At 32.0% G+C, this 11,888-nt stretch overlaps 1 protein-coding gene across 1 annotated transcript; it reads right to left on the bottom strand.

The window, feature by feature from the left end:
- Window positions 1-2,147: 2,147 nt before the first annotated feature.
- On the bottom strand, window positions 2,148-9,635 carry LOC132756014 (uncharacterized). The gene is made up of 7 exons (XM_060746963.1): window positions 9,536-9,635; window positions 8,728-9,138; window positions 8,040-8,312; window positions 5,178-5,439; window positions 4,499-4,642; window positions 3,453-3,574; window positions 2,148-2,570 (listed from the first exon to the last, which is right to left on the bottom strand). The coding sequence occupies exons 1-7, from the start codon at window positions 9,576-9,578 to the stop codon at window positions 2,494-2,496; spliced, it is 1,332 nt and encodes a 443-aa protein (XP_060602946.1). The 5' UTR covers window positions 9,579-9,635; the 3' UTR covers window positions 2,148-2,493.
- Window positions 9,636-11,888: the final 2,253 nt, after the last annotated feature.

The raw sequence follows: 11,888 nt of genomic DNA, 5'->3' as shown, positions 1-11,888 counted from the left end.
AGGTCAGAGTCGTTAATCTTGGCTTGTACTGGTTGCATTGGTACACTCAGTTGTCGCCAGCATGCTAAGTATTAAAAGTGCAATGCTGTATACCTATGAAAACGGTGAAATGTGTGGTTTTATTGATTTATAAGGTGTTGTATTATTCTTATTAGTCTTATTTAATATTTTAAATAATTGAATGATAAATAAATCTTGAGGGATTTGTTCTCTTAATCATGAACAAACATATCCTATCCGAGGTTTAGACTTTCGCCGCTTGTTTACTTGCACTATAATCCAACAAAAGTTTGTGTGAAACACTTATGCACCCCCTCCAACGGCAGTATACATTACGGGTAGTGTACATGTAAATGAAATTTACCCTTTGAACTTAAAATCAATAGAGGTCATCTGCCTCCTGATTTTTTCATTGTATTCTTTTTTTCCTTTATTTTATTTAATTATATGACCCCTGTAGTGATATGCTGGATGTGCATATCAGGCATGGTATGTTATTAAGCAAGTCTAATGATAATATACATTATCTAAATATCTTAATATAACCCATGCATCCTTACATAATTTATATAAGTAGCATGAAATCTTCCCATAAGTTCTGATAACTGAGCAGCATTAGGTCCTATGGCATCCACATTAAAATTTCCCAGAAATATTTCAAAGAAAATTAATAGAAATGGCAAATAATTTGGATTTTTTCAAAGTCCCAGCGGCAAAGAGCTGCCAAACATTGCTTGACCTATATATTAATGATAATTGTGTATACCAAATTTCATTGTAATATATGAAATCTCTGCGAAGAAAAAAATGGAAATGGCAAATGAATGGATTTTTTTAATTTAAGGGGCAGAACTCTGTCGAAATTGTCGATCGTACCCAAAACAGAACTTGATCTTTATATGTTTATGATAAATCTGTATTCCAAATTTTTTTTCATATTGTGCATAATTAACGGAAACTGCAAATAGGTTTTTCTAAGTCCATGAGCCATAACTCTGTCAAAAATTGCTCGATCGTACCCAAAACAAAACTTAATCTAATATTCTTATGTAAAATTTGTATATCAAATTTCATTTCATATGTTTTACCTTTGCGAAGAAAATGAACGGAAACTGTTGATGGACCCACAGACAGACAGACCTATAAGAATGTAGGAAGGTAATATGCACACTCTTCTTCGAAGCGGGCATAAATATAGATGTAAAGAAAAAGTTCTGTTATTCAACGCTAGAAATACTGAATTATTACCGAATCATGCAACGTTTAAAAAGTTGTCAAATTTAAAAGTATGTGTCTTTTAATGTGACCTCGTGCCCACCAGTGTTTGTTTGGGCATTGAACAGTTAAAAATAAATATAACTTGAACTTTTTCAATTTTTGTGTTCAATTATATATATGTACAATTAAAAAAAAAAACAATCCTCGTAGCCAATGGACATTTCTATAAATTTCATTCAAAATGTATCGGACATGCTTAAGGAGGTATATACATGAACATGATCTGTTTAAAAGCATTCACTATCATCAATATTCATTAAATATATACAAACAAGTACACCTTCAAATACTACTGAATATTTATTTATACTTGAAAAAGAATAGAGTATTACAGCACAAACAATCAATAGCTTGTCTTTTCAGGACTCAATTGAGTTTTTTGACATGACGGGACTGAAAATAAATACCCCGTACCATTTGTGAACACTAAAAATTTGCGTACAAATTTTCCCAGAGTAATCAATAAAATTGTGCAAAATGACACAAACAAAAATAGCTTTTCAACGATTTTGAATGAAAGTGGGCTGAGAATTGGACTAATTTTCAATTCAATTTATTTTTATCATCCAATGCAGATTTTCTTCTATTGGTACTGTTTCAGTTCATCAATTTCACGTTATTAGGCTTTTTAGTGACACTTTAAAAAAAAACACACTAAAAACAATGAATTTGTATGTGCTTTCTACTTCCTATGACACGTATCAATAGGTCGTCTCAAGAAATGCCTTTACAAAATTGATACACTGTATAAAGTATTTTTTACATACAGAATATAGCATTTTTACACAGAAGACATTATCAATCCATGTGTAGCAGTTAAAATCATACACATGTATGTAATTGTGAAACTCCATAACATAAACTTGTCACAACATTCATAGTATTTTTTCCAAATTCAACTGTGCCTTGTCCTTTTGTAAATTTTTTAGAATTAAAAGATTTTTTCTTGTTAAAATGTCCGGTTAATAGTGGCAATTCAGATTTTTTAATACTGTAAGATAAAGTTTGCCGTGAAGGCAAAGGAATCATGGGTTTCTTTGATTAAGTCGATATGATTTCTTAGTTTGGTCTGATTATCATTAATTTCAATACAAAAGTAAATGCAAAACAATACAATATAACACACAATACAATACAAAAACGATATACAACAATGCAGTATTTGTTGTGTAATGCAATACATTGCAATACAAATATAACATTTCAGAATTTATCTCAGTTGTCATCGGGACCATTGATCTGGAGTTCCACCAGCACATTCATACCGTCTTCTGGTTTGAAGGAACTTATATCTGGAACGAAACACAATGAAACACCTATATCAACAGCATAATATACATGTAAATGAAATCGGTTAATTTATGTTTGTAAAGCGCAATTTGATATTAATGTGTGTATTCTTTATAAATTATTTATAAGCAAATGTAAGTTTGAAATAACTTCCATATCTTACTATGTTAAAATAGGTGTAAAGGATATTTGCTATAACATTTAGATTTTTGTTTAATTTTAGTTGTATTAGCTATTCACTCCTCTACAAACTTTTGAATTAACGGTTTTTGCACTGGATAGCAGCATTTCATTCGAACATATTTCAACACTGGATTTTGGATCTGAATGCCTCCAGATTCATGATAATTTAAAAAACATGTTGAAAATGTTTTAAAAAGTAAACAATTTTCAAGTAAAGAACAAGTAATCTACAGACTGCAAACAACACTTTCAATTCACGTAAATTACCAAATAAAAGTCATAATTTGCAAAGAAGCCCTAACTGCAAAATGTCATTCATTGCATGTAGCATGCAAAATATTAGTTACTTAAAATTACTTAAATTGTTAGTTCTTATTAATTAGCTTAATAATTTTTGTTCATCAAGAGGCATTTTTCCTTAAAAAGTAATCATTTCAATAAGTTAGGATTTGAGATGCGTCATTCATGTTACATATTTGAAATCTGAACAAACTAGTCTTGTAGATAGATAATCTGGTTGTTTCGAGTACGACAAAGTTTGACATTACAGCAGAACTTTGACGTTATTTGGTAAAGTCATTTGTTCCACAAATCATGTTAATTTTGATAAAGGTTTCCTCTGGGAAAATGAATGAATGATAAAGCGATTAAAGCATAAGGGATAAACGTTAAAAAGACACCATGTTCGTGCGGAATCTTACCGTTTGGCGTTGGTCCAAATTGAGTTGTTATCTTCCAGGATGAGTTATCAGCTAAAGGCGTTGCTTTTGCATCATTTATTGCTTCAATTTTATATCCAAAATCAGAGACGTATGTCGTAAATCTAAAATATATCACTTGTCTGTTATAATTCTGGTTTCATTACTTGCGTGCAAAAGGTCAAGAGATAAAATAGATTGTAAAAAGGCAAAAGTCTTTCAAGTGATTCCTTTTTGTTTACAATATTGTCAAATCAACATGTTTAAGTTTGCATAAGTAAACGTTTATGGATCATTAGATGATGGGAAACATACACGTAAACAACATATAGATGAAAAAAGGAAAAATAGCTGAAAATTAAGAGAGATAAGTTCCGTAGACTACACCACAATATATGTTTGCGTAACTTTTAAACCTGCCGAATTAAAGAACTTGATTTGCAAAGTTGTAAATCTCAAATAGTTAATTTAAAATTTCAGGCATTTCGTTATCACAAACTAAGCTACTAGAAGTATTGGGCCTTATTAGACTACACGGAATTATTACAGGATTATAGCTATCCATTTAGGGTATCTTTTATTATACAATTTTATATTAGAGTAATTTCAAAATGCACGTGTATAAACAGATCCTTTATCAATTAAAAATATTTTTTATTATTTAATGGAGAGATGGGAAATTTGAAGGGTATAACGCTATATCTATTGAAATATTTTACATAAATTTATAAACAGTAATATATAATACGCAAAAGATTTGTAAAATAAAATGTCTGTAATTTAAGAAACATGCATATTGTACGAAAACCGACTAAAATGAGCTGGAACAAAATAATTTTGCTGCTATTTAAGTAGTGTTTTAACCGTTCAGTGGTGATTTTTTACTTGCACCATTCACTTTTAAAGAAGTATAACATAATTGTTTTTTTTCAGGCAGTTTCGAAGTTTTTTGTTTTTTGTTTTGTTTTTGTCCATCAAAATAAAAAAGACATGTTTTGCTGCAGATATATAGCTTAATACTCTTCAACAATGGATAAAAAGAAAAATACTTTTCCATAAGTCCATTGTGTTCAGCAACTGCCTTTTCCATGTACTTAATCAGGGGACAGTTTTCATCTTCAATTTCCATGGAAACGCTGTTGTTGAAAAATGGTTCTCGCAGCTGATTCGTCACGGTAAATGAGAAACGTTTCCTATGCACACGAATGAAAACAAATTATTTTCAAAGTATATTATATTGATACATTTTTCCATCTGAAAAATCTGATAAATAAAAAACATTTTGCTGAATTTTGTTCTGAAAACTATCTGGAATGGCTAAACTAAGAAATTAAATCCGAGCACCAATAACAGTAAAATTCTATATTTATTTCACTATAAATACTTTGCTTGAAATAAGTGAAACAAAATAACACACAAACACCAACACTTTCAAAATTCAGTAATCTCAAAATGTTTCTGCAAACGGTAGTCTTAACAACAGTTTTTTTCAACTGACTGGAGCAGCTTTTAAATAACTTTTCTTTTGAACACTCTGAGGCGGAAACAAATTCAACCACCACATATATAGTCCAGCTATTTTTTTTCTCGACGTGTTAGAATAGAAATTGATATTAAAACTTCATGTATTATTATGGAATAATAATGCACGGCTTTTGTTGAAACGATCAATTTTGCCTCGACAATAAGCGGATTTTTTTTCAGAAAAAAAAAATTGTACAATCATACCAATTTATTTGTTTCGCAATTTCCTTCTTTTCCCTACTTTGATATTTTCTTTTTGCATGTGCCTCTTTCGTTGGATCAATCTCTTCTAAAGACCGCTTGATCGCTGCCTTGTCATATTTCTTTTCCTCATCTTTAAACTTAAAACTGATTTCCTTTTCTTTTTCTTCTGTACATGATTTGGAAATTTTAACATCATCACTCATCGTTGGCATGGTATTCCCCTGTCCATCCAGCTTCTCTACCTCGTCATCGGTGTACGTATCTATTTCATAACATTCATTATGATTAAGAGATTGACTGTCACCGTGTAAAATGAAACAGTTCAAACGAATAAGGATCGATTATCAATCCCTACTATGTATGTTTCAAAAGAATATTACAAAATCAATAATAGCTAACCATCAAATATGTGGACATGTTTGGATCGTTAAATCAGTTGAAATGAATTCAGACTAAATTAGAGAAAACAACAGCTGTCACGCAAAAGTAACGAATGCCCCTAAGAAGGTTTATTAGGCATTGCAGAAAGATATTTTGAAAAGAAAAGAGAATGCAAGTAAGTAATTGCTGAATATTGTTCCTGTGAAATGAAGTGCTATTTATAGCAAACTTACCACGTCCCAAGATCTTGGATGCGATATATTATCTTGATGTGGAAGACATTTAGGCCAAGTTATTTTGAAATCCTTCAATGCATAACAATGTAACTGTTTGGAATCTAATGTGTATCTTCAAACTCTTCTTATGAGCATATGTACCTTCAAACTATTAGTGACCTTGATATTGAAGGTAGGAACTGGTGTCTTAGTCACAACATGTCGTCTCGATCTGGCAGACATTTGTGCCAAATTATTCTAAAAGGCTCCGATGCATGACAAAGTTAAAGTCCGGATACAAATGTGTATTTTCAAACTCTTCTTGAGAAAATGAGTACCTTTTATCTGTAAGTGTAACCTTGGAGGAAGGGACATGGGTCTTGAACGCGACATGTCGTCTTTATATGGTAGACATATATGCTACATTATTAAAAATCTTTATTAAAAAGTTACAGTCCAGATACAAATGTGAGCACCTATAAACTCTACTGTAAGTGTGACCTTGATATTTTACTAACGGATGTTGGTCTTAAATAAAACATATCACAATGATGTGTTTGACTTTTGCCAAGTAAATTTAAAATCCTTCCATGCATGACAAAGCTACAGTTTTGACACAAATGTGTACCTTCAACCTATTCCTTGGCCTTTTAGGTAGTGATATTGGTCTTAGCCGGAACATATTGTTTTGATGTGGTAGACATTTGTGCTATGTTAATTCAAAATCCTTCGATGCATGTCAAAGCTACAGTCCGGACATGAATGTTTATCTTGAATCTCTTCTTGAGAGAAAAAGTTCCTTCAAACTATAAGTGTGACATTTACCTTGGAGGTATTGACATGGGTCTTCGACGCGACATGTTGTTTTGAGGTAGTAGACATTTATACCAAGTTATTTCAAATCCTTCGATGCATGAAAAAGTTACAGTCCGGGCACGAATTGTGATAAAGTGAATCTACAAAATGTTTGTGTGACCTGTCCCTTTAAGGTAAGGACAAGCTTCTTAGCCGCAACACATCGTCTTGATATGGTAGACATTTATGTCAAGTTATTTTAAAATCATTCGATGCATGACAAAGTTACTTTCCGGACATGAATGTGTGTTACAGCTGTTCACTCTAATTGTGATAATGTGAAACTTCAAAATGTAAGTGTGACCTCGACCTTTGAAGTAGGGACTGGGTTCTTAGGCGCGACACATCATCTTTATATGGAAGACATTTGTGCCAATCTATTTTAAAATCCCTCAATGTATGACAAGTTACAGTCGAGACTCGCATGAAGTTGTGACGCACAGACAGATAGACAGACAGAGACGGACAGACAGACATACGGACTGTGCGATTTTAATATTCCGCCGTTCGGGGATATAAAAATGCTTACGCCATAAGATACAAATAAATCAACAAGGAATACTGTTTTTTAGAATACTCACCAAAGATAACAATCAATTTCTTGTACAAAATTTTATTAAAATTTCATAATTGACACTGACATTATTAAAAATAAGGGGGGTCAGACTTACAATTAGTACAATTATTAAAATATCTGTATTGTCTAAAGTTTTTTTGTTTCTTAGTTTACATAAAGTTGAATAATAAGAACAATGACCAAGACCGTCAGGGTCACTTTGGGGTCAAAGTCAACCATAAATGATACAGTTTTCCAACAATTTTTATTTTGTCGAAGTATAAACAAAACGGTAAACATGATATAATTATCATAGTTGGTTTGAAAATAAGACCTTGATGGTCAATATTATTTGAAGATTTTATTTTTGTCATTGAACTCTTTTGCTGTGTTGTGAGATTAGTTTTGTCTAAGTATGAGTCTAATTTCGTTAGTTTTTAAAATTATGTTTGGTTTTAGAATGAACTACATTAATAAATGGATAACATAAATAGATACAAATATTATGTCAATATAAGTGAATGTCAATTATTTGACACTCAGATCAAGATCATTGTAAAGGTCAATGTCATATTTGAATCAATCAACATATCGTCACCTTAGTGCAAAAACTCAATAACTGCATATAGATAAAGAAGCAGATATTGAGTTCTTGCACTAAGGTGACGATATGGGTTTTGTTATATTAAGTGATTTTTGTTAAAGTACTAGTTGAATCCATACATAATAAACGTTATAAAATAAAAAATGATATAACAGATGTTAACGGCAATGAAAACGACACCTTGACTGTTGCAATACTTCGAATTTTCACTCGAAAACGACGAGCTATAAATAAAATGTATCAACACTTACCATCCATTTTGCGATTTACATGTGTATCGGAATGTGGTTGAATCAATAAATTCGAGCCACTGAATTCTGATTCGAGTTCTGTTTTCAGAAATTGTAGACAAGATGATACTTCATTGTTGTAGTCTCCCTCGAAAGATTCGCTTCTTTCAGATCTTATCTTTCGAGCTGTAAATGATAATGTATGCCTTCTGCCTTCCTTCAGTGGTTGCACGTTATCATTTTTCTTTTCAAAGTTGATGTTGAGTTCCGATAAATATCTATCGACGGATGATACTGAAATATAACAAGAAATGAAAATACTTTTAAATAAATTAGTTAGAACAAAATTCATTGTCTAATAATTTGTATCTGCAATTATACTTTAACAGATATTTTATTCAATATTATAATATCCCTTGAATTTTGAAGGTCGGATGCATAACCCTTTATAAGGGCGCAATCTAACAAACTGAAGGTTAATTGCAACAGTTATGACTTATCAAATAATGATACGAGTATCTAAATTTGAATATGCAGTTCTGTATCAGTACATTTCAGTTCTGCTTTCAACGTAAATATATTTACTGTATGTGCTTTTAAATAAAAGTAAATTTGAAACTTTGCTATATACAAAAGTTTTGTCAAAATAAAAAAAAAATATTACGTATAGCTAAATTGTATATTTTCATTTGAGAACACATTTCCTTACTTGATTCATCCAAAACATTCAAAAACTCGTCTTTATAAATAGTAGTTTCTAAGCATGACTGTCCTCCACTGACATATTCGGTTAATGCTTCATTTAAATCTGTAAGATGATTGTCCATTTCTCCGTTAGTATGTTCCCTAAACAAGGCGGTAAGCGATTTAAAATTACTACATTGTATTTGCAGGTGTATGCATCCATGTGTAACTCTTGTGATTCTCCATCCTTTTTGATGAAATAGCTGGAAAGTTTTTTTGACTGCTGCTCTTAGTGTAACATACGAATTGGGTGGTATGCTGGATACAAAATCATTGTCCTGATCTATGACCTCTTCAAATAACTGTTGTAAAACATGAGACATTTTTTCTTCTTCGTCGTCACTGACATTTTTTAAATCAACAGACATGACAACTTCTGTAATAAGAAACATAGTAAAAGAGCGTTAATGGTACAAACATACAGTAATTTGCTAAAAAATGTATAGATAATGATGACACACATATAACATAACATAACATTCGTTTAAACAGTGTTATTGTTCACGTATTAAGTTTGTTAAAAGTATGTGTTTTACTTTTAAATTGATAGATTGAATGTTAACATTAAAAAAATTCTTTTAAGAAAAAAGCAAAGAAGATGCATACAAAACATAAAAATCAACTAATTTCTAAATTAAAATAAAGTTATTAATTTATAAACATTTGTCTAGACATAAGTTAGTGACCTTTTTGTCTCTAAAGCTGATTCGCATAAATAAAAAACCTGATATGTTATCACAAAGAAAACAACTAGTGTAAACAATGGCCTTTACCAGGAACAAGATTTCTAACAGAATCGTTTCCTGAACTTGCCATTTGGTCCAGCCTATTTTGAATGGCTTTTAACTTGACGTCTAGTGTAGCAAGTTCTCCTGAAACTGTAAATAAGATACGTTGACACAAATGCAGGAATGAGTTATTGGATACAGAATGTATTTAACCCATTACGCGATATACACGCCTTTTAACGCCTTTTTCACCCCCCCTTTTTTGTTGTCTCTTATGGTGAAAAAATGCCTTATTTAGGCCCCCAACACTTGTTTTTTTTTTGAGAAATGTTGTTAAAAAAAGTGACCACTTTTTCGGCGCGGTCCCCAACCAAAAGATACATTAGGGGGTTGCCAGAAGGAGGATGTGCCCCCTTCTGTTTGGGGGTGGGGGGTGAAGGGGGCGGAGTCCCCCTCATCGCCAAGAAAATTTTGAACTTGTGAGAGGCTGTAAATTACCCGAGATTGATCATAAGGTTACGTGTAACCAACGCTGAAAAGCATTTGACTCTATCTCAATCCATTGAGAAGTTGCAGCACTTTGAAATCAATTTTGATGGAAAAAATCAACGGAAAATAGTGATTTTTGGCAATTTTGAGATGTCCCCTCGTTGCCATGGTAACAGAAAATTTAAGCCTGAGCATGTTGTTTCAAGGGCAATGGTCCAGTCAACATTTGTGCCAAGTTTGATTAGTGTTGAAGCAGTTTTTATAGTATTATAGCAATTTGAACTTGTAACGGGAGACTTTTCAATGAAAACAGTCATTTTTACAAAATGCTCATGAAGTAATGGGTTATTAGCAAATTATATGAAAAAAAATATTATTCCGCATGGCAGTGTATAAATATATATATATACACATAGAAACACTAGTAAATGTTTGAACAGTAAATAAGGTTTGGAAACAGTAATACAATATTTCAAGGTATAAAGGTTTCGTACCGTGGTCTAACTTCTCATGGATGTCCATTTCCATCAAATAAGACTTACGAATTTCTTTAATCGTTTCGTCAAGTGAAAGAGGTCCACTTTCTATATTCTTGATGAAAGTATTGACCTCTATCTTCAAATCCTCGTCGCCGAGTTTCTCCAAGATTCTACCAATAATCGCTTCAATTTTGTCAAATTTGTCCTTAAACTCGGCATTTGTGATTTCCGCGTCGTTCATGTGAAAGAGATCATTCCGTACTTTTCGTAATTTTTGTATATCATTCTGATCAAAATCGGGAAGATCACAGAATGAAGTAAGGACTTTACAAAAAAGTGATAAATCCCAATTTGAAAGCACTGTTTTCCCGTTTTGAGGAAAGAGGATATTAAACTGCAATTTTGAAAGCTTTGACTTAATTATAATTTGCTTTTTACTGTCCAAAAATGATGAAAGGGTCCATTCATTTGGTTGAGAGTCACTTGGTTTAAGTTCTTCAACACGCTTTAAAAGAAGATATTGACATGCTTTTGTCCCACCTTTGCAAAGCATTAAGCACAGTCTACAATGTTTTTCAGTTCCGCTTGTTGACATCTTGATACAATCTGAATTTTAAACAAAAACGTGGTGAAATAAGTGATTAATTATATATAGCAACCCATTTTTATCCCCCGCCGAAAAGGCGACCGGGATATAGAAATAGTCTCCGTCCGTCCGTCTTTCCGTCCGTTCTTCCGTCCGTCCTTCCGTCCGACATTTTTGTCCGGAGCATATCTCAAAAAGTATTTGAGGTATCAACTTGAAACTTCAAAGCTGGATGGATCTCATTGAGGAGGAGTGCAGTGCACAAGAATAATAACTCTACTCTGCATAATTTTTGAGTTATTGCCCTTTGTTCTTTTTCATACTATTTTGTCCTGAGCTTATCTCAAAAAGTATTTGAGGTATCAACTTGAATCTTTATAGGTGGATAGATTTTACTGAGGAGGGGTGCAGCACACAAGAATGATAACCTACCCTGCATTAATTTTCAGTTATTGCCCTTTGTTATTATCAGCCATCAGTATTCACATAGGTTTCAAATCTGTAATCACTTCAGCCATCAGTTTCCATTACCAAAAGACCTCTTAAAATTGAATTATTCTGCTCTACTACATACACATTCTTCCAATGAGCAAACACATTCGGCGGGGGATGGCCAGGTTGACATAGCTTTTGTCTAAAATCAAATAAACTTTAATGTGTTTAACATTTTATTTAATAAAAGTTAAAAACATTTGAAATGTGAAATAGGAAAGAAAAAACAATTCTTATCGTGAACTTTTTAAAATATTGTTGGACGCATTTTAAACACCTCGAACATTTTTCTTCTTCTAATTATCAAACGGTTTAAGGTTTCATTTTGCTTTCATTTTCTATAAAATATTTT

Source organism: Ruditapes philippinarum, unplaced genomic scaffold (assembly GCF_026571515.1).
Source record: "Ruditapes philippinarum isolate M1 unplaced genomic scaffold, ASM2657151v2 ctg745_1_1_1_1, whole genome shotgun sequence".
Classification (NCBI taxonomy): domain Eukaryota; kingdom Metazoa; phylum Mollusca; class Bivalvia; order Venerida; family Veneridae; genus Ruditapes; species Ruditapes philippinarum.
The sequence above is the reverse complement of the archived record's forward strand: the minus strand, read 5'-3'. Positions and strand labels throughout refer to the sequence as shown.

Excerpts from the sequence above, each read along its gene's own strand:
- LOC132756014 (XM_060746963.1), bottom strand. The coding sequence starts at position 9,578 with ATGGCAAGTTCAGGAAACGATTCTGTTAGAAATCTTGTTCCTG. Across the intron at positions 8,313-8,727 it reads GAATGTTTTGGATGAATCAA|TATCATCCGTCGATAGATAT; the intron begins GTAAGGAAATGT and ends GTTATATTTCAG. Across the intron at positions 4,643-5,177 it reads ATTGCGAAACAAATAAATTG|GAAACGTTTCTCATTTACCG; the intron begins GTATGATTGTAC and ends TCGTGTGCATAG.